General features: G+C 37.8%; 1 protein-coding gene across 1 annotated transcript; it reads left to right on the top strand.

Moving 5' to 3' along the window:
• The first annotated feature begins 1,646 nt into the window (after nucleotides 1–1,646).
• On the top strand, nucleotides 1,647–23,938 carry KIAA1841 (KIAA1841 ortholog). The gene is made up of 21 exons (XM_030447735.1): nucleotides 1,647–1,731; nucleotides 4,657–4,822; nucleotides 6,673–6,859; nucleotides 9,901–9,994; nucleotides 10,472–10,710; nucleotides 11,544–11,602; nucleotides 12,409–12,569; nucleotides 13,290–13,376; nucleotides 13,473–13,583; nucleotides 15,530–15,653; nucleotides 15,846–15,998; nucleotides 16,182–16,327; nucleotides 16,645–16,744; nucleotides 17,816–17,848; nucleotides 19,267–19,366; nucleotides 20,322–20,416; nucleotides 20,536–20,564; nucleotides 20,662–20,735; nucleotides 21,798–21,886; nucleotides 22,114–22,205; nucleotides 23,785–23,938. Exons 2-21 carry the CDS (start codon nucleotides 4,673–4,675, stop codon nucleotides 23,819–23,821), a joined length of 2,160 nt encoding a protein of 719 aa, XP_030303595.1. The 5' UTR covers nucleotides 1,647–1,731; nucleotides 4,657–4,672; the 3' UTR covers nucleotides 23,822–23,938.
• The last annotated feature ends 2,988 nt before the right edge of the window (nucleotides 23,939–26,926 follow it).

The raw sequence follows: 26,926 nt of genomic DNA, 5'->3' as shown, positions 1-26,926 counted from the left end.
GTTGACTTCATTATATTGTTACAGGGTGATACCAGACCCTAGCCATAATTTTCCCCTTATCTGTTGGCTGTGACATCTTTATGTTCTCCTTTTGCAGTTCTTTTGGTGCCTAGTTGGCCTTGGCAATGCCTTGTTTTAAGAACAAGACTTACATTCCTAATTATCTTCGAGACAGAAGTTAGTCTCGTTAGGGCCTTGTTTTGTTCACACTGAAACAGTGGAAAATTACATGTCTCAACTGCTTTGTCTAGCCCCATATTCACTTCTTTCTCAGTTTAATTCTGAATTTCACTGGTTAGGAATACAAATTCACTAGCAGATATTACAACCATTTATTACACCACAGAGGAGCAGAAGTTACATTGTACGATACATGGGGATTTAGCCAGAGACAGGCAGAAAAAACGGGACTGGGGGGATAATTGTATGTTGCGCACAAGAAAAAGGGATCTGGGCTGATCCTTAGCAGGCATGGACGGCTTCCCAAGGAAAGTAATTACGAAATGTTTGGTAAAATTTGTTGTAGTAGGAGTTACGTGGTAGGGAACAACCCAACAACAGCAATAGCAGGATTGGGACTGTATGTTTGTGGATTAATTTTGTCTGGTTTGAGAGGAGGCTTGAGGGGCATCTACCTGGTGGTTGGGTAGTCCCGTGTCGTTGGCTGAAAGTTAGATGTTCAGTTACTGCTTTTACAGTTGCAAGTGTATGAAATTATTTAATCGGCCGAAAACCTGGAAAAGGCTTGAATTGAGGCTCGTGTTATCGTTTTTGCTTGAGGGAATGTAATCGCGGATTTTTACTGAAAATAGATGTCCGGGTTAGTCTCACAGGGTGCTGGGGCACTGCTCAGAAAGGCGGGGCTTGGAGCTGGATGTGAGTGCAGGCACCAAAGCGGAAGGCTCGGTGTGACGTCCCACCGACCTAAGGCGAGTTTGGCATGACATCATGTCTGGTCTGCAGCGCGTTCCCCCACTCCTGTAGGTTGCGACCGAAGTCGGGGCGAGGGCTGTACTGCGTCACCGCTTGGTGACGAAACGGAAGCGCGGTCTGACGTCACGGCGACGTCACGCGGGGGCGGGGAGAGGCGTCCCTGCCTCTCTGCCTGCGGCGGCGAGCGGCGTTGCGTTGCCAGGCAACCGGACGCTGGGCGCGAGGCGGGAGGGGGCGCTGCCGCCGCCGCTGCACTGCGACAGGGCGGGGCCGCCGCCGCAGCACGGCGCGCGCTTGGGCTCCCGCACTGCCCGCGCGGCCGCGTTCCCCACCCCTCTCGCTGCAATCCTATTGGCTGTCCCCGGCTGAAGGGGGCGGGGTCTCTCCTGCCCGGCGCCCATTGGCGGCCACCGCTTCCCCCACCCTCCCTCCCTCCGTCCCTCCCGCGGCGGCGGTCCCCGCCTCTGCGCTCCCCCTCCCCGGTGAGGGTGGGGCCGGGCCGGGCGCTGGCGGCGTGTGAGGGCGGCTGCCCCTCACGCCTCAGGCACCGCTGGGGAGGACGGGGCGCTGGGCAGCCCCAAGGGTGGCTCTGCCGCCCGGGTTCTCAGCCGGGAACGGCCGTGCCGAGCTCCGCGCTGTCGGCTCGGCTCCGTCAGGCGCTCGGCGCGGCGCTTGTCCCCTCAGGGGAGAGGCGGCGGCGCCGCCGTCCCGGTGCCCGCCCCGGCGGCGCCTCGAAGAGGAGAACTTGGCCGTCGTTTTGCCCAGGGACCGCCGACCCTACGCCTGGGAGCTCGCCAGGTAACCCCCGCCCTGTCCTGGTGCAGGTGGCGGAAGAGCATCCAGCCCGCCCCGGAGCTCCGGCGGAGGGTACTCCCTTCTCTCCCCAGCCCTGCCGCCTTTCAGGCTGGGGAGAGGAGCTCGGCAGATGCAGGGGCTTCAGGGTCGGAGAAGACTACAGATTGGGGTGGCAGGTGGAGGTCCCCGCTGCTGAGAACGGGTCTGTCTCACCATCGCGGCGTACCGCATGAAGAGGCTGACTGCACTTGTAGGACCTTGCCCCAAAAGCTGAGATCAGTTTTTATTTAAATACCTTTTTAAAATTTTTATTTTGGCTAATATGTGGGCAAACTGCCATTGAAGTTGCTGATATTTCTCTCCCCCGCCTCATTCTGCACCAGCACTTGGTTGCACGTAGGGGTTCTGCATGAAACCTTCTGCCCATCCCATCATCTTCACCTTCCTGCAGGTCATGTCCGTGCAAGGGCATAGTTACTCTTCGTTTTAAAATTGATTCTTTGCTTTTAATTAAATCAGACTTAAACGAGCCACTTCATTTCATAATGTAAACCAACTTCCTGCTTAATGAATTGAATCTTTATTTGAAGTCATACCAGTTTTATGAAATAGTGAAGTTTTAGGCATCTTTTGCACCATTTAATTTAGAATTCTAGGTATCAATTAAAATTTTTATTGTCATGTACCTTTCTATATTGTGTATCTCAAATGAATTAGTGAGGATTAAACAATTCTGAAACCTCTTTCCTGCTATTTCCATAGCTGAGGAAAAGCTTAACTTGATCTTTATTTGCAGTAGTGGGCTGAAGAGAATCTGTAGAAGTTTCCTTCCCTCTGTTAACCCTATGATTTATTACAGGCTTTACGTCCTTATGAAGTGCACTGTTCTTGCATGAGAGAAGATCTTGAGTGTGTCTTTAACTATACTTCTGACAGAATTTCCTTAAGGATAAAAAGGCCAACGTTAAATATCTTGTGTAAAGCCACAAAGGAGTCCCATGCAGGGTAGAAATAAAAATACTTAACTTCTGTATGCTTGTAATTAACTCCTTCATTTATATTTGCAGTAATAAACATGTTAAACTGCAGTATGAAATATAATAAACTGTATTTTAATGTACAGAACAAGCAGAAAATATATTTCAGAGGCAAAGGCTTCATCTCCTCTGAATATGTCATTATGTTTTAGAGTACCTGTCATCCCTTCATGGTCAGATTACTTCATGTTCAACAGTGCTGATGCATACATAAATTTGTTACCAGAAAAACAGTCATACACTATGTCCCTTGAGTTGTAGACTAACTACTGAAAAATAACAAATTTTTTTTTTATCTGTTTTTCATTACCCAGCATAATAGTATCATAGAACTAGTCCTTAAAATGGTAATTTATGCAATATTGACATTGCTAGTAATTTTACTTTCATTAAGTGTATCTTATGCCACAAGACCAGAGTATTCTAATACTCTACCATTTAATGATCTCATTCAAGCATATCTTTAAACCGTCTGCTTCAAAGCATAGAAGTTACCATTAGAAGCTGGCTTCGTATTTTATAATGTCTCAAGTTTGCTACTGGTGCTGACCAGTTCTGGCCCAAGTATTTCTTTTCATAACGACTGATATGGTAGATACTCACTAGTTTAAGCATAATGGATACTGACATCTGTCTGTGCACAGACAATGAGAAATCTCTACTGTAAAATTACCACAGATGAGGGCTAAGAACTCTGACTGTAAGGAGTGATCTTACCTTACCTCAGAGTGATACCTGTCTAAGTTGGAGTATTTCAGATATTTTAAGCATCTTTTCTTTTACTTGCATGTAAAGCAGGTGATGCAAAAGAAACATCTGTGTGTAATATATCTGCTATTACTATACTATTGATCAGCTGTATCCAAGTGTATTTTCCCTGGAATTCTCTATAATCTTTGCTTTGTAAGTCAAAATTCTGTATGTGACTTTTAGGTTCTCTTATTTATATGATGTTTTAAGGGACTTTGGAAAAGGTCCAAAGTACTTTCCAAATGTGAGTCTTTACCAAGCTATTTGGCTTGAAACATGGAAGTGCTGATTAATACTTACAGTTCTTTCCCAGCATATGCCGAAACAGTACTTTGAATGTTTATTGTGTTCCCTGTTCTACGGTACGATACATAAATTCATTGGGAGGAAAAAACCCAGCAAACTCTAAATAAACACTTTTTTCAGACTGGGAGATCTGCATTTTTAATGTGGTCACTACTGTCCTTAACATGCTTTGTTCTGCTGTTCAGCTTGGAGCTGGAGAAACAAAGTTTCTTGGCCCTGATAATCCCAGCTAGTCAGGAGATGTATTTGCCTTAGGACAAGTCAAAAGTCAGGTCTTTGGGATGAGATCTGAAAGACACCGAGGTGTCCTGTTTCTTGGCTCCAAAGTATTATTGATTGCCCTTAGCTGGGTGCCCTGTGTTGGCTCCTATACAGTGGAAATCAGGTGTGCAAAACAAGCAGAGCATGAGGCGACCAAAGGTGAGCAACACAAGAGTTTGGAGGAGCAGGGATGTTTATCTGAATGTAAGTAAATTTTAAATGAAATGTCCTCCTGTATCTTAGGCTGTTTATTCCAAGATTTTGTGAGACCTTTTTTGTATCGAAGGGGGTCAGTGGTGTGGATTGCTCCTGGAAGGAGACAACTCAAAGGAATGGTGCATAGTGCTTGCTGCTGTTGGGTTAGTTTTGGTGTGTTTTACCCATCTGCTTCTTCCCCCAGGGTTTTGAGGCTGCAGATAAGAATACATAAATTCTGTAAAATAAAGTATTAACTTGTGACTATAATGCTGTGGTAAACGTATCCCGTGGTAATTTATCAAGTGCTGCTGTTAATGAAGATCAAGCTTTAGCAAACCATGCAGTGAGACTTGCTAATAACATTTTTCTCCCCCAGGCTTAAGTAGCCAAAGATGAATCGTGGATTTTCAGAAAACAATAACTTCCCATATGACAACAATCAAATGGTTTTGGATATGATCCTGTGTTCACTAATTGGTGTTCCTCAGCCTATCAACTGGGACAGCGTGGCAAGGCTAGTTCCAGGTTATACATCCAAAGAGGTGAATTTATTAATAAAAGAATTCATATACTTTAAGCAGTAGAAGAAAACACGATTGGACAAGGAAGAGAAATTGAAGTTAATGAATTTTATTGCCTAAAGTAGTTTATACCTAGAATCAAAAATGTTAAACAAGAAGTATATTGGGGAAAAAATTGTTTCTACAAAACCTCAACATCGAAATTAAGAAATGCATTTTGCATTTTATTTCATTATAACTGAAGTAAAGTAAGAACAGAAACTGCTGGAAAGTAAAAGCAAGAAGTTGAATTAAAAAAAAAAAGTAGTTGAACTAACCAATTTCAAATTCCATAGCTGAGATTTTAATGAAAAGGATGTCAGGACCCACTAACCTCATGTAGGTTGTATTATAGTTACTAGGAAACCTGATAACTTTTTGCTCTTGCCATTACAGTTCTGGGGAGTTACAGATCTCCATTAGGTAGTTAAGAGTGCACTTGCCTCTTGCTTGGTCCTGCAAGATGTAGATTTTTCTCTCTGTTGTTGGAATAAAGTTGGAAGAACCCAGTACCTCCATATACTGAATATTTCTGAATTTCTTGGTGAAAGGCTTACATTTTTTAATGAATGATTTTAAAATGTTAATTTATGAGAGGAAGTAAGCCAAGAAAAGGAAATATGTCTTGTCCTTGTGATTCAGCAAAGCTGGAAGAAAACAAGCCAGTGATCTTTGCTTTCTTGCAAACTTAATCAAATATGTCAGGTCCCATTTATTGCGTTGCTATTGGGCATTGCTGTAACCTTGTATTTACAACATAAAAATGAATGATTGGGAGTAGAAGCTTCTGTGGAATGCTACTGCCTTTCTTTCAAGTACTTGGCAAAGAGCTTGGAGGAGTCTCCACTGTTTGCCTTTCAATTTGCAGACAGTATTGTGCACATGAAGCAAATATAATTGTTATAAAACTATTGCTGAGCTCTCTTCTCATATTAATTAAGGTAATATTGTTGATTAGCAATGGTCTGGTTACTCTGCTTTAAAAGAACAAAGTGTTTCAATATCTGGAGTTCCTGTTTAAGGTAATAAACGTATACCCGTGCTTTTATCCATCTTTTGTAATACAGTATAGTGGCATCATTATGAATTTGAGATGGTGCAATAACATGAGAAGGATGTCCCTGTGTGCAAGGGACAGGTGGCATGCAACACACAATTTCATTTAGCTCAATCCAAAATAAATTAAGAACAGCTGCTTGAATGGAGCCTGACATGCTGTGTCACAGGCAGGCATCACCTCCAAAATTAAGTAGATTTGCTTGTATGTGTAAATTACCTGCTTGTAGGATTCTGCTGAATCAAACCAGTAATCGTCACTGTAAATCAGCAAACATTTATAAAATGCAGACTTTCCAGTTCACCAGAAAAAGGAATGTAAAGGGTATAGAACTGCAGTGGAAATCACTTTTGTCCTTTTGTCCAAATTGGAATGAGAGTAATAAAGAACAACAATTATGAACCAATTACTGTTGCTACTTTTAATAATAATTGACAATGTTTATAGTAAAAGAACTAGTATAAAAAATAATTTAACCTCTCTCCATAAATTTCCTTTTTGAAGATTAGGCTTAAAATCAGAGGGTTTAAGGAAATAAAGATTGAAACATTTCCCACCTTACTTTTTCTCCTTCTGTTAGAGAGTTTAGTTATGGTAACTCCTAAGTATTTTACTGTATATTTGTTTACTTTCCTGATAAAACTGAATGGGAAGCATTATAAGTCTAGTATCAGTAATGAGCAGAAGATGCCATGCAATAGAATCTCAAATTATGGTTACTGAAAATCTACTGAAAGCTACTGCTTCATTGTGCTACCATTTACTCTTGTGACAGTGTGCAAAAAGGTTTGATGAACTAAAAAGCAGTGGAAGTTCACCTGTTGACAACCAGTATACTCCCCTGATGGCCTCTGGTGGAAGTCCCGTGGAAACTTTAGCTACGTACATCAAATCCTCCTTGCTTGATACACAGACAGAGTTTCAGGAGCCTGCTGTTGGTCAGGATTCCATTACTATAACAGGTATGATTTTAGTGATTCAGAAATATATTTGTTTATAATCAGTATGTGCATGCTGTCAGCCCCAAACAGTAAGTCTATCCAGAAGTATTTGTTCATCTTTGAAAAAGAATGTTAAGTATAGATGGAGTTCATACATGAACTCACTTTTAGTTCAGATTAAGAATTGATGTTTGGGTATTTTTAACAGCTTCTCCTTCTGAAAGGCTTTAATCTGTATCCTAAATCCTCTGCTTAGGGTATTTGGTGGGGACAGGAATCACTCTTCTGCTTTGTATCCACAGTTTTGTACTATTAAACTTAAAGCCACTTCCAATCACATTAAGCTGTGTTATTAAAATAATAAAGAAGTTGTGTGTAGAAAAGCTACAAAAACGTGAGAAGATGAACCTCTGAGGTCAGATCCTTCTCTCTCAGCTAAAAGTCTTGTGTTAGCCGTGTTGCCTGGTGCCAAGATGGCTTTGTAGGAGTTGGAGTGAAGTCTAGCTATTTTTTGATGCAAGACAGTCTTGCTATGACATATAACATGTTTTGATCACTTGTATTTACAAGTAATAATTTGGCAGAAGAGGACTTGCTGCATTCCACTCAGCACAATTAAATTTTTTAACAATTCTTTATGGTCATCCCTATAAGATGCTGTAATTAACTGTGTGATACTATGTGGTTTTCATTGTAGAGTGCAATGTTTTCAGTGTCTTGTAGGGCATGGTAAATGTGTTGCATGAAAATGGGATTCAGTAATATGTAAATAATATCTGAGATAAAAATTAAGATGACAGTGAAGTGTTTAAACAGCATTTTCTTTTTGATGTCCTTCGCAGTGCTACAGCTTTCTGGTCACTGTTCTCTTTGCAAAAGAAAAAGAGCTTCTTTAACCTTTGCTGGAGAACGAATGAAGTGTTTTTAATATCTCTTATCAAGAGATGGTATTTGAAAACTGTATATGGAATATCTAGACTGAAAATGCTTACAATTTGTTTTCAGTTATGTGCTTGTTACATGCATGATGTGGAATAAATGCTTCTTGCACCCATAGGTGGCTAATTAGAAGATGAGCAGCATCCCAGTAGGCTGTTAGCAAATTAATTCTGTTTATAGAACTCTTTAGACAATGACTGTATGTTTTCTTTTTAACAATGTAAATCAGGTGAAAAGTGTTGGTGCAGTTAAGTATCTTGACGTTTCCTGCTACTACATCTTAGCTTGAGATTTTTCTGGTGTTTTCTCTGCAAATTTGGATAAATAATTTTCTCTGTTTAAATGTAATTTGTTGACATGAAATGGGGATAATTAATCTTTTTCTGATAGGCTCAGGTAAATTCACCTTCTTATTATTTGTGAGGTACTTTTATAGGTCAGAATTGGGGATCTGAGAAAAGCCTCTTTGTAAATGTTATTTGATTAATCAGTTGCTTCCTAGTGGATTTATTCATATCTGCTTATTATTAGGATGAAAAATTTTAGGCCTGTTTGGATTTGTTCACAGACATGAATAACAGCAAGAAAAAGCAATCAGACCAAATTAATTTTGCACTGGACTGTGGTTTTGGCTGCATTACAACAGCTCATTTATTACTTGCCAGTTACAAGGCAAACTACTGTTAAGTCCCTCTGAATGCATGTTGTGACAGTAAACAAGCATATAGGATAGCCTTTATTCCTAGCTTTCAGAAGTCAAACAAACTATAAGCTTTAGGAGGAAGGAAAAATAAGGAAGAAATTAATGGTCAAATTAAGACCTACCAATCAATTTGGATGTGTTACATATTTTGTCAACATTATTTTCTTCTCTTTAATAAATAACTTCACTGCATTACAAATAAAAATTTAATATTTGCAGCCAGAACTCTTACATGTTACAAATAAAAATTTAATATTTGCAGCCAGAACTCTTACATGTAATTTTTTTCCACAGGCCTTGCCTTTAAAACACTCACTTCACCTTGCATTCAAAATCTAGGACTCCTACCTGGTCTGTTTTAATGCCAGCGTGGGTCATCTGCCTGCAGTGGAATGGCTGCCCTGACTGCTGTGGCTGACTCAGACTTCCAAGGTTTTACTGGGGTCTCTCTAGTAAATCTCTTTGTTTTGTCAACTTTGTTCCCTCCAGCATGACCTTACTAAGGTTTAACCGCGCAAGGCATTAGGTTCTATCTTCTGAGAAAGTTTTGTTTCATCTGCTTCTGTTGTGATTATTTTCCTGAAGGACATAACTGCTGCGTTCTGAAGTGTATAGAGCTTCCAGGTCATTTTTGATGTCAGTCTGCAATGGTTATTTAGCCATAAGATGAAGAGTTCTATCTTTAGTGTTCTTCAGAAGAGTACGGCCTCTTACATTACTGGAGAGGGAGGAGATGCTTCTGGAACTCTTTTTGCTAGCAATCTGAGAGTAGGGAGTAATTGTGGAAAATCATAAACTTATAGGTTTTCTCCAGTGGAAGACAGATATGTGCCCTTCCATTATTTAAAAAAAGATAATGATCTTTCTGACTTAGAAAGCAAGATTATTGAATTTTCAGTTTGCAGTGATATGTTCATCTCAGTTGGAAAAATTATTCAGTGCCTGAATGTTTCAGGATCATCTTAACTGTTGACTCAGAACCCTCTGGATTTGGTTAAAAGATCTCCTCAACTTTTCAGCATTTTGTGTCCAGGTTACCCTGCATGTGGTGCGTTTGTGAAGATAACCTGTTTGAACTAAAGAACAGTTGTCTTTTATTTCTGGAATGAGCTACATGATATAGTTCTAAGACTAGATTAATTTGTATAAAACAGAAGTAAATGCTGAAGACTATGAATCTTACTGCTTTGTATTGAGACTGGACTGATCTGGGTTTGCAGCTAAGCATCTGGGCAGCCCAGCAATGCTGCTGGTCTTGAGTTTCCAGTGCAGGAATTTGCAGCAGGAATTTAGATTATCTAATACCCTCTTACAGTAGAACAGACTTGTTGCTCCTGCATGAGGGCTGTAGTTCAGTTGTGTGTCCAAGATGTTGAATAGTATCTTTTTGTTCCAATTCAATCTTTTTTCCTTACTTCAGGAAGGCCCAGCACAACCTCTGCAAGGAATTGTTCTTCGGAATCTGAGAAAGGTGCTGTCCATGAAGGTGGAGAAAACACTGACGAAAGCCAGGGGTAAGATGATCTGTGGTTTTGTTATCTAGGGATTACAGGACTGATAGAAGGATGTCTCAGTAGTTTATGCATTTATGTCTGCCTATTCTTTTTCAATACAGTTGAAAAGGCAGAACAAGGAAGTTGGCCGTTTAATTCTGGTGGCATCCCATAACAAATTGGTGACAAAATTGGGAACTGGAGCTAGAAATTTTCTTTCTCTGGTCCCTTAACAATTAAATCATAGAGATTATCTGTCAGAGGATATGCATCTGTGTTCTTCACATGGCAATGCTATCTGACAATAATTTCTATTAATAGTTTGTATTGGTAGTTGATAACTGCAATTTGTTTTCCTCATGTTGATTAAAACCACTTAGTGACATCAGTGCTGCAATGCACAATCCAGATTTGGAGATGAGATCTTTGTTGATCCGTTTTGGTGTTCTAATTGGCTTAGGGTCCTAATTTGGTTTGTGGCTTGTTTTCCTTTTTGAGGCCAAATATGGTGATCCATGTGTGTGATGAAGCTAAAAACCTCAAAGAAGATTTTATTTGTCCTCGAGACCTTTTGATTTCAGAAATGAAATATTTTGCTGAATATCTGTCCGTGGATGCCCAGCGCTGGGAAGAGGTGGACATATCAGTGCACTGTGACGTTCACATCTTCGACTGGCTGATGAGATATGTTAAAAGGAATGCTAAAGATTCTGAAGCTAATGAAATGCCCACTTTAGGTAAAAGAGAGTCTGTTGGTCATTTGTTGTAGGTTCATAATGTTCTGTGCTAGTGGAAGATTAATGGGTTTGGCACAGTTCAACTCCAGTCTCTTTGTTTCTGACTGTTGCACTGAAGCTTGTCAGTTTTTAGAGAAGTCAGTGTGACAGATGTCTCTGATTTGTCAATAGTGACAATTTTGAGGGAATGTCCTGAAAACTGAAGCAGTGAAAAAGGTCTTCATATATTTTGAGATATGATGTTTATAATTAAAATTATTGGGACCCATTCTGAACAAGAACAGAAGGGTAGTTCTAAAATGCTGATGCTTGTTGGTTTTGGTTTTGTTTCCCCTCTGCTCCCTATTGGTGCAATTGCAATATTTTTTAAAATTTCAATGCAATTTGATGCGATATTAAAAGAGTTTTTTGCTTTAAAAAATTGAGAAAAATTTTTTATCTTTACAAGCCTTTGCTGACATTTTAAAAATTTTTGAACAAACCAAGAGAATAGTTATAACTTGCAATGTTAAGCAAAATCTCAGCTGGGCATGATGGTAACAGATGAAAGTTAACCTTGTTGTGTGATGGCTTAGTCATTGTATTCCTATGAATTCCTATTTTTCCAGTTTTTATTCATTCCAGTTTGTTATAGTTGTACTGTGCCCACTTATATGACAAACCAAAACTTTGTTTCTTAAGGTGGAAAATGCTCCACATAATAGAAGATGAAGTCACAAGGGTGTTCATAAAATAATACTGAAAACAGATACTAAATATGCAGAGGGAGGGATGTGGTATGAAATTATCAAAATAATTCTTGTAAAAAACCCATATTTTTTTTTGCCTTTTAGAACCATCAAATGTCATATCTATTCTTATTTCTTCCGAGTTCTTGAAGATGGATTCATTAGTAAGTATTAAGAAAGAAAGATTCTCTACCATAAGGGCATAGTTAATTACCAGGTGTCTAGCAGCATGTTTGTTATGTTTTGACTGTTATAAATGGGTGATGCAGTAAGAATATTTTCAGATTTTTACCACCTTTCTCGTTCAGTGCAGTAATCTAATACTTGTAAAATCTCAATGCAAGAAAATGTACAGATTAGGTTATTTCTAAATGTGATAGTGGTATCTTGAATTTTCCTTCTGTTGAGTAACCTAGAGTAACATCAGTATCTTACTTGTGATAGGTTGTATCAATAACGGTTATTAAATCAATTAATACCTTTGTTTTACATACTTTTTACACGAAAAACACTTGCATATTAGGATCTGATTCTTCATCTCTGTGTGAGTAATATCTACTGACTTATTTGTTCAAATGTTTGACAAAAGTTCTGTCATTGTGGTGACTCACAATTAAATACATGGGTAACAGCTGGTTGAGATCCAAACAATACTGTGTATAATGTGTAGTATGGTCCTCTTTTTACAAGCAATTGAAAGGTACTAACTGTGAAAGGTGAAACACCTGTGGAGTTGTTTTTTGGTCTGTAGAAAACTTCTGGAGTAGAACACACACTAACTCAGAGTCATGGTAGTTCACAGGCTCTTTTAGACAAATCTGAGACTTGCTTTAAATTTTTAAGTCAAACTGAAATAGTTTTCCAATCTACCATATTAAAAAATAAAAATCTTGAAACAATTAGTATGTGTTTTGAGACAGCTTTGTCTAGAATTCTGTAACATTATTTCTAATGCTTCTGATTTTCCTAGGTAGAAAAATGTATTCATTATTGCCACAAAAATATGAATGCTATTGTAGCCACGCCATGTAACATGAATTGTATCAATGCTAACCTGGTCACAGACATTGCTGATCTCTTCACACATAATGAAGTGGAAGAATTGAAGGACAAAAGAGACAAATTTAAGAGGTATCTTTTTGCTCTGCAATATGCTACTGAAGTGCTGTAGAGGTTTTTTATATTATGTTTCAGAGCAGCTAAGGAATTGGTGGTTTGATGTATTAATACATATGTATATACATTACATATACACAATTTATATTCTCATATAATGTACATCTAACAGAGAATATAATGAAGTGGCTTCGGAATTTAATATTAAAATCATGAGCAAAAGGAAAGAGCTTTTTGTGAGAGACGGACAAATTATTAATATTCAGATGGGAGCCAGGATTAGAGTAAGGAACCTCTAATGGGACAACATGTGCCTAATTCATAGAGAACAGTTAGCTTCAGGATTCTGTGAACTCTTGATGTTTGGCTGTAGAATTTAGGATGGATGGAAGGCTGAATTGTTGATGGAATAATATTTCATACATTGTGACTCCACCTTAATTAATATCAAGATAAGGGCCTATTAATGGAAGGCAGACTGACAGACAGCCAAGGTGGAAGTCAGTAGAGATTAAGGCATTGTAACTTTATAGTTAAAGTAGTGTAATTTCACAGAGGTATACATTAATGAAGTCATTCAGTCAAGGTAGAAGCTGGGTAATAAGAGGAAAAAGATTAGGGGATCTCTTTTCTCTCATCTTTATAAAAATGAGAGAATATGATTGTTAGTCTCACTATATATAAAGCAATTTTCAGTTTTTTCTAATGGGTAAGATGTGTTGCTGTCATTAATAGTAAACTTTTCTGCAAGAAGATTGAGAGGCTCTTTGATCCGGAGTACCTAAATCCAGATTCTCGAGGAAATGCAGCAACGTTATACAGGTATGGTATTTTTCTATTACTCCTTCAATCACAAGGGCAAATGGTATTTCAAAGCCCTGTTGTCACTCCCATACTTTCTTTTCTTCTTTAATCTAGATGTTGTTTATGTAAAAAGCTGCTAACTAAGGAAACTGAAAGAAGAATTCCTTGCATACCAGGAAAAATCAACATTGATCAACACGGGAATATTGTCTATGTTCATATAAGGTAGTGAATATATATATATATGTATATATATATAAAAATATTTAGCTGTATGATTTTAGGTGATTTGAAAAAATACTACGGGTTTAGGTATTACCAGATACTCAGGTTGCAAAATGAAGTTATGGTATGTGAAGAGCAATATGAAACAACTCAACTTCTTATATAGAAAAAAGAAAAAAAAAAATGATGATGTATGTTTAAAATTAATTCAGCAGTGCTGCTACAGAATGGAAATGGAAGAACTACAGCCTCTTTTACTGGGAGAGCTATTTTGGGTTGTACTGCCTTAAATAGAAAGTGCTCAGCTGATTCTTTCATTAAAGAGTTTTAAGATATGTATAGCTGATGACAAATTAAATTAAAGGCTGCATTTCTACAAGGTTTGTTACTAAATGATAGATCCACCTCTGCCAGCAAAGAAATGCTAAAGAGTATTTTCTAGACTGACTTCATACTGTCAAATCCAGTATTCACCCTGCTTAGACACTACTATAAATAAACTATGCCAGTTATTTTGCTGTTCTAAAGTATTTGTCAGAGGAGCCTCCAGGACCTATTCTGTTTCTAGAATTTATTCATTTGGCACAAATGTTTGATTCAGTTCTGTATGGTTGTGAACAGCTGGACTCTCTTCTTAATGAAGATCAGTGCATGATCAGCTGCAGTTTTCCCCCTTTCCACATGCCCCCTGTAAGGAAGATGCTGGGAAATGAGTAACAGGAGACCTTTCTCAACACATGTATTTTGTTCATAACAATGAAAACACAGTTTACTGTCAGCTCCCAAAGTAATGTGAATTTACTGTTACTTCCCACTGGTAATTCTAAGATGTGGATAAAATTCTACCTAACAGACTAAATAGAATTGAATCTTACAGCCCTGTCCTGATGACCTGTTAGGATGACTGGTGATTAACTGTGTAAAATTAATTAATTGTATTACTTAATCTGATGGCATGTAGCTGCTACGCAATCCCTACTATATAAATGTGCAGCATTTTAAAGTTACTCAGAGGATTACTTAGGTTCTAATTATCTGCCTCGTGGTACTAGTGCTTTCCTGCACAGAATCCTTTTACCGTTTCTTAGGCAAAGTGATGGTGTCCACTAATGAGCCAATGCAAGCCTATCTTTAAGGACTTAAAAATAGATTTTTATTTATTGGTCCACTAGTGGTGCCTATAAATAACTTCCAGCTGGAAGTACTTCTCTCGCAGTCTAGGTTAGATGTATATAGAGTAAAAAATGGTTCAGGCCAGGACTTAAAATTGTGAGAAAACAGTATCTGCTTATTCTGAATAATACACAACTGTTCAGATTGTGTATTCTCTTTTGAATTTTGAAGACGTATGTAATTTTGTCACTAGAAAGGAGCAAAAGCTGTGTTTTTAAGACAAGAAGTCTCAAATAAATATATGGATTAAAAATACATGATCTTATATTTTCAAACTTTAATTCTTACCTAGTTGCTGATGCATTGGAGGTACATAGAAACTTGTTATGTTGCCTTAAAATGAAATAAAATAAAATGGCAGTACTTCACTTCTATTGCAGAAAACTGCAATATGACTGAACTCATTTGCATGTGTGTTTTTGATTTCTTCTAGCGTGTGTATTGGGTTTTGCTCTATTTTATGGTTCTAATGATTACCAAAAGGCTTGATACTTATCTTAGCTAATAAATTTGCAGTATATGGAGCTTGAGATGAATTGACCTGTAATCCATTGTTTTCCCTGAGTTTAGGATGTTGTGAAAAGATGTAGGCTTTCCTGACGTGGTCTGAATTTAATGATTGTCCCATGCTGTGTCCTTCCTACTCTAACTCTTCTGTAGGCTTTTCACCAGTGGGGGATGTATGCTCTGCTTCTTCTCCACCTCACCTTTCTGGTGGCAGTATCAAAACAGAGTTATGACTCTGAATGCAACCTGACCTTTTGTTTTTGCAGAGACAAAACCTGGGAAGTCCACGAGTACTTAATTAGCCTTCATGAAGAACTGAAATCCTGGCGGGATGTTTATTGGCGTCTTTGGGGGACTGTCAATTGGTTGGCATGCTCAAGATGTAACCAAGTTAGTATGTTTTCATTCTCACTTGTGTCTGTAGATGGCTTCTTGGGGGTGATTTTTGGGGATGAGGCAGGGATTAAAGCAGTTTAGAAAATATACGACAATAAAACTTGGTATATGCTATTTATAAGTGCAGAATTTTGATGTCTGTAGGTAATCTCATCTCTTGTTATCTCTCCTTTTATTCTAATCTAGTCTTTCCTGTGTACTGAATTCTCCCATTGCCAGTACCATTCACAGCCAGTTCTGTATCCAGGTGTTGGAAGTGCTGTGGGCTCAAGTGGAACAGGAGTATATCCCTGTTGTAACCAAAAAGTACTTCGATTTGATCCTACAACGCTCCCAAAGGTACTTCAATAGTAGCTCACTTTTTTAAAAGCTTAACAGTGTAGATCTTTTCCAAAATAAGATTTACAGATTGTTGCAGTGTCCCAAGGAGGCTAGGACCTTAAGAGACAAAACTTAAGAAGTTACTGTAGTCAATTCTTCCATTAACTCAAGTGTGCAATCTTGTGTGTTTATGTGTCTCAGGGCTGCAAAGTGAGGGACCATATGGTTGAATTACCTTCAGAAGATGAAGACAGGGATACTTTGCCATCTCAAACTACTAAAATATTGAATGATCTGCTCCATCATAGAGATGTTATTGTTGTTCCTTTCACTAAGGATGAGAATAGGTAAGAACAATGTTAATGTGTTACTGAACTAATTTAATCTTCAGTACCTAGCACGTGCACGCTGTGTTTTGATTTCTCTCCCATTTTAAAATGGCTGACATAAGTCTTTTTAGAGGTAGCTTTCCTGTTATATTTCAAGCAGATGTTTAGTCATTCAGTCTGCATAAGCACTCTTATCTTTATATTTTAATAGATTGTTATAAAAATGTTATGTGACTGACTTGGAGGTCTGTCTTCTCCTGGTACTTGATGAGTAAGAAGAAACTGATTCTGAAGTTGTGAAATGAAAATTAATGTTTCTATTTCGTATCTTTAAGTGATTCTGGTATTGGGCTCTGTGAAGAAAAAGGCATTGAATGTGATGTGCTTGTAGAACCAAATACACCATGGGGTCCCAGAACTGGAGAAATCAATGCTGTGAGTAACTGCTAATGTTTTTGTGCTAGTGAAGATTTTTACAGTTCCTTTGACAACTTTTAATAAAAACCAAGACTCATATGTTGTTGGAGGAAGAAGTGCACAGCTGAGAATTGCAGGATAATATAGGCTAGCATAGGTACAAAATACCTTGTCAGTGAAAAAGCAAAACTTCTATCATTTCTGCTGGAAAATATATATCAGTATATTGGAGGCAATTTCCCATTTATCTGTTTTTTTAAAATTGATTATACTTAAGAATTCAGTCATAGTTTAAAATACATCATGTGGTAAATCTTTATATAATTGCTGCCTTTATTTTGTCTATTGATGTATCTGCATATGTCCACATGACTTTTGCAAGCCCATAGATGAGGAACAGTAGCTTGGATTGTTTTTGTGGTGTTTGGGTTTGTCTTTTTGTTGCTTTTTTTTTGCTTTGTGGGGGTTTCTTGGCAGGGTTGGTTAGGTTTTTTTTTTTCCTCAAGTTCTGGTAGACTTTACTTTTCTAGACCATGATGAATCTATGCTACTATGGGTATGTCAGGTCAACAGAGACAATTCCTAAGCCAAGTTTAAGGAGTCTGTTTGTAATGGTAGATAAAGATTTGCAAAGACAAGCTTCAAAAGTTCTGCACCATTGCAGCGCTTCTGGTAACTCAACGATCCTGATGGCAGTGTGATGGTGCTGATTCTGTGAGAATTTAAAGCAGAGTATCAGAAGCTCCCCTGCAACAAATGCAGGAGGGTATTAAATTTAAACCCCATAACCATCTGGTACATAACTGCCCCCCTGCCCTGGACTGTTTTTATGAATAAAATCAGCTGTAATTATCTGCAGTGCTAAGGTTAGCGAAAATAAAGCATGATTATGAATTCACTGCATTTGATGCATTTAACACTCACAGCCTGTTTGCACACTTAGTCATTCACAGTTCCTAGTTAAATGAAAGTATGCCTTCTAAGAGTTACAAGAGTAGATTGTAGATATTTTCAGAATTCCAATCACATTTTTTCCTCTAATTTTATTAGTTCTTTAACTTCTGTGCCTTTCTCTTTTTGTGACTGCAGTTTCTTTCTCTGAAGAACTGGACTTTACAGCTGGTTAGTAAAATATTTTGTCCTTAATTTTAAATAATTGGTCTCCTGTACTGGCAGACATCTAGCTTTGAATTTTGTTTTAATTAATTTGGAGAGAAATGTATTTTCTTTTGCTTTAATTTGGAGGTTAGAGTATTTGGAATATAGCAACAAGTTTTGAGTGTCTGTCTCCTTGATGGCTTGTCTGTTATACTTAGTGTCTTTATGCTGCTGGTTCATAGCATAAAGCCTTTATCAAGGTTGATAATGTCAAATGCAGAGGCTGGTGAATTGTTCTTCCAGCAGCATAGGATGTTACATGATTTACTTTTTTTTTTTTTTTTTAATGTAAATGCTAGAGAGCAGCAATTTACTTCTGTCATGCTTGATGATTTGTGTTGGAGTCTGATGCTTCTAGCATCCTATATCAATACTGTTCCTGTTGCAGACTTTTTGAACCTGCAGTCTATTTTAACTTTCATAAATTAATTAAAAATTAGTTAATTAATTAAAACTTTCATAAATTTCATAGATCACTGGCCACTCAGTCACTTACTTCAAAAGATATGTGTGTATATTTAAACAACATAAACATGGCATTCCTTAATATTATCATTATCCTGTGCTGTCAGGAACTATTCACTGTAACCCCATCTATTGCAGTAGTGGATGCAGTTGTTTACTAATAATGTACAAGAGATAGAAGGAGAAAAACTTAGGTATTAGGGTGAGTTCACAAAAAAAGCCAACCAGATGTTGCAGACCAGTGTGCAATAAATTATTAATGTAGTTAGCCTTGGTGTATTTAATCTATGTATATTTGTAGTGTACTACAATATGCATGTTTTGTGGTATTTAATTGATATCTCAAGTATTCAAGGTGCAGCAAGCTTCAGTGGAAATGTAAATTAACTTGTAGTATCCTCTATTATATGATTATGGAGCTAGCTTAGACACTTGCTACCCTAACATGAATTTTCTTATTAAGAAAATGATACAACCTGCAATACATTGCGTATTAAACACTGATTCATACATCTGATGAGGGTGATCTTGTGTATTTCTTCTTCCCACTCGCAAAGTAGGGCCAGCTTGGAAGTTAGATTCAGCTTCAAAGCTATAGCACTTCACTTGAGGTCATATCCATCAAATCCTGAGTATCTCTGAAGATGAAGATTCTACAGCTTCTCTGTGAAACCTTTTATAGTTGTTTGGCTACTTGGAAGAAAAATAAATACACATATTTATCAAAACGCTCTAAGCAAAGTTTTAGAATTCTTTCTCAACATTTGAGAATCGTGTTCTCAGACCTAACTGTGCACAAAGTTAAATTACTAAGACAGACAACCGGTGAGACAGCTCCTTCAGTATAGATTTCATGTGTAATTTGATAGATATTAAGCCTCGCTTACCATCTGTGGTACTCTGTTCCTCTTGTCTAGAAACAGCAGTCATTGTTATCTGAGGAAGAGGAGTATACCACAGGCTCAGAAGTCACCGAGGATGAAGTGGGGGATGAAGAAGAAGTATGCAGGAAACCAGGTAAAATAACTCAAGAGTCATCCTGCCTAGAATTTAGAGATAGGGATTCAAGGCAGCACAATTATTGTGTTAGAATATTCTAAACAGTAAGAATTTTAAAAACAAAAATTAACGTTACTTGGATTTTATTTCAAGTTTCTCTGTGCTTAGATACAAATCATCCCACTGCTCACTGGCACAAAAAATCACTGGCAAATGAGGAAAGCAGCAACTATTCATATTTGGGATGTCCTCAAATTTTATCAAGGATGTACTTTGCAAGGAAGACTGTCAGTTTATGAAGTTTCTTATAGATAAATGTTGGAAGAAAAAACTGTAGCTATACAACTATATTTTAATTTTTGTATGCCTTTTCTTTTTTCAGAATATTTTTCTGGTTACATAGTGAACATGGATAGAATTGTGTCTGCATAGAAAATAAGTTCTATATTTTTTTTTTAATACACTAAGAGGTTTAGGAATATGGAAAGACAAAAGACAACTTCTCCTTTACACTCTAGTAGTGAGTAATTTGAACAGAGACAGTTTCTTTGTTTTGTCTTGACTCAGAGGAATTGAAATGTATCAGTATACGTAAAAAAAAACCAAAAACCCAACAGCAGCAACAAACTTGACTAAAAATTTTAGTAGTTTGACTTTAAACTTGTTTGGTCCGATATAACTCAGATTCAATGTTGATTGAATTAGTATGGTCAAAAATATAGCTTCTATATGCACGGAAAACATGTTAAGTGTAACCAGTCTGCATTTTAAGTATGTACTTGAGTTGACGTATGTTTGTAATAGAATAGCATTTGAGTAGTCTGTGTGTATTAGCATGCTTTCAACACTAACAAAGGCAAAATAACTTGTTCATTTTCTCTTTTTGTAAAGGAATAAAGGGGGGGGAGAAGTCTTTTGTAGCCGTGTAAACATTCCAGATATCTGTGATGGTGTTAGGTATTTCTTCAATCAGCAGGGAGAAAGGAGAAATTAAAGAAATCCTACAAGCACCCGAAGAAATTGGTTTCTTCACCTAGTGTTCAGAAAAAGGAGAAGCCATCTGACAAGGTAAAATCAGAGCTGTGAAGCCAGCCTCTCTGGCTGGGTTGAATAATGTGGGATTCTTTTTAAGTTTTGGACTTGATTTTAAAACATACTTTTTTGTGTGTGGTTTTCTTTTTTGATAGTCAAGTTCCCGAGATGCATCTCCATTCATGTAAGTAATTTTTTAAGTCCTTGAGAACATGTTGTAGTAGATCCCTTTTTGTAATCTGGTGCCGATAACGCTGTGTGCATCTTTCTTTTCTAACCAGTGTGAGTATGCAGCAGAACAAATGGGATGCCTCCAGGTCACTAAGATTCAACCAAGATGCTCAAAGAGAAGATGGTCCGTTCTTGCATGAGTTTTAGCTTTCATAAAGTTAATATTGTGCAAATAAAATTATTCTTCTATATAAGAAATGGCTTATTTCCTAAAGTATAGCTACTTAGAAACCTTTAGGTCGAATTCCATCCTAGATATAGCAATGAGATTTTTGTGAAGTCTTTTTTCATAGTTGCTCCTCATTTGGAAGAGAACAGCTTTCAACTAAGCTGATCATTAGTAATCAGCTGTACCCAAACCACACAGCAATCTCACATTCTTCCAAATTGTACAAAAATATCCATGCAGCTACTAAGTCCTTCTGAAAATGTTGCTTTAGGATTTGATTGGAGTTTATTCTCAATTTCATCTGCTTTGAAGGAGAAAAAGCTGTTTGTCGTAGGAAAATGGCAAGAAATCTGCACATATAAAACTGTATGTTGTAGTCTACCACACAAACAGAAAAATAAATAGTTGCACTGAGACTACTGTCTTGGAAAATATTGGGAAAGAAGGTCCAAGTTTCCAGGAGAAAAATAAAAAATACATTATAAGTATATGTTAGTGTGGTTTATGTTCTGTATTTTGAATGTCAGCACAGAACCTATGGAGATTATAGATGTGTCATGTGCTAACTGTATTGGTATACAACTAGTTTTTTTCTGCATACCTGTGTCATTTGTTGTCTGTGTAGATAAGCAAAGATGAGCATTCACTTCTATCTCTTTTTAGTCTTTCTGACTAAAAATATTCAGAATTCTACTCCTGTGTTTCACCTTTTTTAATTTCTCATGAGTCCCCTGTGCATTTTGGCTGTTCTGAAAACCTCAGCCTCAAAATCATTCATGTAGATTTTGATCTCAGTGTAATGCCTCAGGCTGATTCTGGTATCTGCCAAGAATGCTGCTGAAGCCACATTATGTGTCAGAATCTAGGATCTTGGTTATTCAGGATTTTTATATGAGCTGAAAAGACAGTTGAATTTTACAGAGACAGTGTCACTAAAATATGCATCTAATTCTTCTCTCTTTGTATTCAGTAGCAAAGAAAGACTCTGTTCTAAATATTCTTTCTTATTTCTGACAGATCAGAGAAGAATGTCTGAGATTACAGGGCACTTAATAAAAATGAGGCTGGGAGACCTTGATCGAGTCAGGTCAAAAGACAGCAAAGAAGTAAGATTTTTTCTTGTCTTAATACAGCATTTACAGAATTGTCATGAGCCTTGGTAACAAAAATATGTTCAAAACATTTTTGTTTTGGGTTCAAAAAGTTCAAGTACTGGATTGTGGTAAGAAACAAAATATGCTGAATATATCTTGATGCTGAATAATTTTTTTTATGAAAAGTCACTGGATAAATTTGAATCATGTTGAAATTCGTGTTTTTTTCTGGATTCCAGTATGCAGGAGGCATTTATTCTAGACTTGAAGCTCAGATAAAGGCCTCAGCACAGGTCAGTGCAAGACAAAACAATGCTGAAAAGAATGTCAGGTAAGATTTTAAAATAAATTTAAAATAAAAGGAAAAGTCAGAACATGGATTTCAGATGGGGATGTGTTTATGTGTTAAAAGAAAAACATGCCTCGTCTCATACCTTTTCTGAATCAGAATCCCTTTCAGTATGTTAACCACATGGGGTGTGAAAGCTGCTTTTTTGGATTAAGCTATAATTAAGAGAATGAAACACTCATATCCATGCTGGAAGAACTGCTTTATAGCTTCTGTGTTAGGAGGTTGACTGCTGCTCCAGGAGAATTTTTATGTAAAATTATGGATAACTGGAAAAGCATTAACCGTTATTCTTTAGCCTATTCTTTGACCTCCTTCCCAGAACAAATAAAAAAAACCCACCCATCAAAACCCTACATATTGCTCTTCCGTGCCCTAAATAGTTAAAACACAAATGAACTGAAGAGTGGAAATGCCACATGCAGTTGTAGAGCCTGGAGCTGGTCATAATTTGGCCAGCAGGTGAGGAGCTTCTGGAGCTGAAACTTATCATAGAATCATAGAATAGGCTGGGTTGGAAGGGACCTCAGAGATCATCAAGTCCAACCCTTGATCCACTACTGCTGCAGTTACCAGACCATGGCACTGAGTGCCATATCGAGTCGCTTTTTAAATGTCTCCAGGGACGAAGAGTCCACCACCTCCCCAGGCAGCCCGTTCCAATGTCTGATCACCCTTTCCATGAAAAAATTCTTTCTAATATCCAATCTGAACTTCCCCCGGCACAACTTGAGACCGTGCCCTCTTGTCTTACTGAGAGTTGCCTGGGAAAAGAGACCAACCCCCACCTGGCTCCATCCTCCTTTCAGGTAGTTGTAGAGAGCAATGAGGTCTCCCCTGAGCCTCCTCTTCTTCAGGCTGAACAGCCCCGGCTCCCTCAGCCTCTCCTCATAGGATCTGTGTTCGAGTCCCTTCACCAGCTTGGTTGCCCTCCTTTGGACCTGTTCGAGGACCTCGATATCCTTCTTGAACTGAGGGGCCCAGAACTGGACACAGTACTCAAGGTGTGGCCTTATCAGGGCTGAGTATAGGGGCAGAATCACTTCCTTGGACCTGCTGGTGATGCTGTTTCTGATACATGCCAGGATGCCATTGGCCTTCTTGGCCACCTGGGCACACTGCTGGCTCATGTTCAGCTTCCTGTCAATCCAGACTCACAGACTCCAGACTTACAGTGGAGTTGCCAACCAACTTTACAGGGATGAGCTGGAAGTTTCAAATACGTTGTCAGAGGAATTTCCTACAGGTCTTATTTCTGTCAAAAAAAAAAAAAAAGCACATGTTTTTCTGTAGAATTAGTGATTTCAAAAGAAGATATTTGACACCACAGTTCTTTCAGCTGTATCCTGTTTTATGAGTATGTAGTTTCTGTGTACAGGTATACTGGCAGAAAGGCAACTTTCTCAAGAGGAGGTTGAGAGTGAGATACTTTTTTTTTTCCTTCTTTCAGAAGACATTATAGCATGAAAGTAATTTCAAACAAATACTGTACCAGAGAGTTGACTGGACAATAAATTTTAACAGTAATAATGTACATATTTCTTATGTGTTCTTAATCCAGGTCAAAATCCCGTTTTGGTCAAGGCCGTCCAACATAAGGACTCATGAAAAAAATGTAACCAGAATTCATTACTGCTTCCTGAAAACAGTACTGCACTCTAATGTATGGAGAATGCACATCTCTGAAAGCTTTCCAGTGACTTATTTATTACTTTATGCCTTGTAAATTATTTTGTGCGGTAAATGAATGCAAATCCAATCAGGTCTGTACTTATTTTAATTGTAAATATACTCTTTCATAAATTTAAAATTAATTGCTTTTTTAGGCTATTGTGTTAAGTTGCATAGAAAATATTTTCTAAATCTGCAAAATTAAATTATTAGACTATTTATGGGGAAAGACATAAGTATGCCCTTTTTAGTATGCTAGAAATACTGAAAAGGAAAAAGCAAGACTACTGAATTTTGAATAGAGTCAGCAGCATTAACACAAGTTGCCTCGAGTATTTATATTGTGTAATATGTCATGGTATGTTTTAAGTCAGTTCTCTGGGGATTTGCATTTAAAGTCTGTGAAAATACCTGTGAATTAGACTAGTTTAAGCAAAATTTTAATGCCATTCTGAACATTGCAAAGCTCCTGTTGGTGTGAAGGTGGGTAGCAGGTAGAGACTAGACCTCCAAAGATTATGTAAATGCTATGATGATGCACTATTGCATCTTGCACGGAAACGCTTGCTTTGCTTGTATGTGAAATTAATATTCCCATTCCATATCTGACCCCTCTTGCACAATACAGTGTTTGTTCCCTTTTAATATCCAGACCTTAGGATGCAAAGCAGCTCTATTATCTCTTAGCAATGCTATGCCACTAAGTTTCTGATTAGATATAGTATTAACTCTGCATCTTTCAACTGAGATAGATCAATATGAAGGTTTGTGCATGTCAATCTTTTGGGTCTAGTTACTTTCTGAAACCTGCCTGAATAATACTGTTTAGAGGTCAGATGCACTTTCAAGTTCTGTATTTGGAGCAATAGAATACAAGTTTGTCTACATGTAAAATCCAGGGCTACCAAACTAAAATAATTTGCTTAGAAGATAAGTCACATATTAGCTAAGAAAATGGCAATAATAATGGCTGAATTCAACTAAACACATTCTGACTTTTTGAAACAGGTAGAAAGAGCACTCAGGGAAAGCTTATTCCAGCCCACAGCTGTACAATAAATCGTGAGTTTGGAATTAAGTCAAGATCCTGGGTGGGGGTGGGATGAGGAGAAGGGGGTCATTATTTATATGCACTCTTCTCTCCATTCATGCTTTTTTTTGTTTGTTTGTCTTTTTTTTTGTGGATTTTCAGTAGGTGTCAGAAGATAAGGATAGCAATACTTGAAAACACTGCTTTCAAGCTGAAAGATTTTTATTGAAACAATTTTAAAAATAATGTTTCTTGTTGTTTGTTTTGTGTAATGCTGGAGCAAATGCGGAGCCCAATGAAACCAACAGGCAAAACAGTGGATTTTTCGGTGTCTTTGATTTTAGTCAGGAGTGGTAACTTTGAAGAAGTGCTTTAATCTTTATCAAATAAATAAGGCTTTATTAATGTCTCAGGCCTGCTTACCAATACTAATACAGTTTGAAACACTTGTAATAAATATTGGAAAACTGATTGTTGTTTGTTGAAAGAGGAAGTATCATAAAATCAAACAAGTATGAAAATACAGTAGGGTAAGTGTTTTGGTACAATTTTGGGGGTCTGATAGAGGAGTGTTCCAAATTGCCATGGTGAAATTTGCTGTGAAAGTTGCAGGCTGCATGAATGTGTGTTTAGTTTTCATAGAGCTACTGATGAGAAGGGAAAATTCCGCTGGTTTTGTTTTGTGGGAAAGCGCCAGTTCTACGTGCCAGTATTGTTTCATTCAACAATATTTTTAAGCATATAAAAATAACATACCTGGTGCACAGTCTTTTTTCCCCTTGCCAACCACCTTGAATTTTTACCTTGTATTAATTTTGAATTTGTCTTGATTTAATGGAAATAAATGTTATTAATTTAAGAAGTGTGAGGCTTTTTTTATAGATACTCGTAAGAACTAAGTAAGTGCACAAATAATCTTCAGTGGTCTCAAACACGGGTGTATTTGTGATTACATTGCAGCATCATGGTAGAGACTTTTTTTCTGGCAAGAGCAGGATATCATTGTATGCTGAGCTTCTCCAAGTCTACAAGAACTTTAAAGAACTTGTATCTGCATTGAGTTTTGAAGCTGGATTAAAAATTTGAGTCAGCTGCCCTACAAATGACCCAAGTATGCAAAACGTCAAACGAAGCTATGCTCAAAAGATGTTTAACTTTGCCTTTCACTTCCACAGTGTTGATCATCCAGTCTAACCATTCTGTTTAATCTGTGAATAGAGTTAATTTCTATTATTATGTTTCTAGAAATTGCTATATGGGTGTCCTGTATATGTGCAGTTGGTATCCCGAGAAGGCTACAGTGTACAGCCTACTGTCATATGTGTTTAAACTAACCTGTTTCACTGTGGAGCTGTGCCTGGTTTCTTGAGGTTCAGAAATCTTGGAGAAAAGGCCAGAATTTTAAATTCAGTGATAGCTCCAAGAGGAAAGGGCAATGTGTTAGGAGAAACGTGGTTGTCCCAGTCTGTAAACACAGAACTGCGAACAGTGTGGGCAATTTGAGGTGACTGAGAGGACACTTCTCTTTGCCAGAAGGGAATTGTTCTTTTAAAAAACAGTTTCCTGTTCTTGTTGTGTGTAGGGTTACGTACAGTGCTGCATCAGGAATGTGCTTCTGTGCCTGCTTGGGCCATTGCATAAAATCATGAGGATTGGAACAGACCTCTGAGGTCTTCAAGTCCAACCATCTACCCACCACCACCATGCCCACTAAACCGTTTTCTTAAGTACCATATCTGCATGTGCTGGTATTTTTTATATGAAGATCCCTGCTTCCATTTAGGCACCTCCCTTTCCACTCAGGGCAAGTATAAAACCTTAATTTGTTCTTGATGTCCAAGTGAGCGGCATATATAAGCAAATACTGAGGACATTCCCCCTGCAGCTGTTCTTGGTGAAATCCAATCTTTATTAACTGTAACACTGTGTTCTGAGTTCATTCTCTATGTTCTAATGGTTAGAAAGTAAAGAAGACTGTACTCGAGTTAGATTTATCTTACTG

This window comes from Calypte anna, chromosome 3 (genome assembly GCF_003957555.1).
Source record: "Calypte anna isolate BGI_N300 chromosome 3, bCalAnn1_v1.p, whole genome shotgun sequence".
In the NCBI taxonomy this organism is placed as follows: Eukaryota; Metazoa; Chordata; class Aves; order Apodiformes; family Trochilidae; genus Calypte; species Calypte anna.
This window is presented reverse-complemented; position numbering and strand designations above follow the sequence as displayed.

Coding starts and splice junctions, on each gene's coding strand:
- KIAA1841 (XM_030447735.1), top strand. CDS start 4,673: ATGAATCGTGGATTTTCAGAAAACAATAACTTCCCATATGACAACAAT. Junction 4,823..6,672: donor CAGGTTATACATCCAAAGAG/GTGAATTTATTA, acceptor CTCTTGTGACAG/TGTGCAAAAAGGTTTGATGA. Junction 15,999..16,181: donor ATCCTACAACGCTCCCAAAG/GTACTTCAATAG, acceptor TATGTGTCTCAG/GGCTGCAAAGTGAGGGACCA.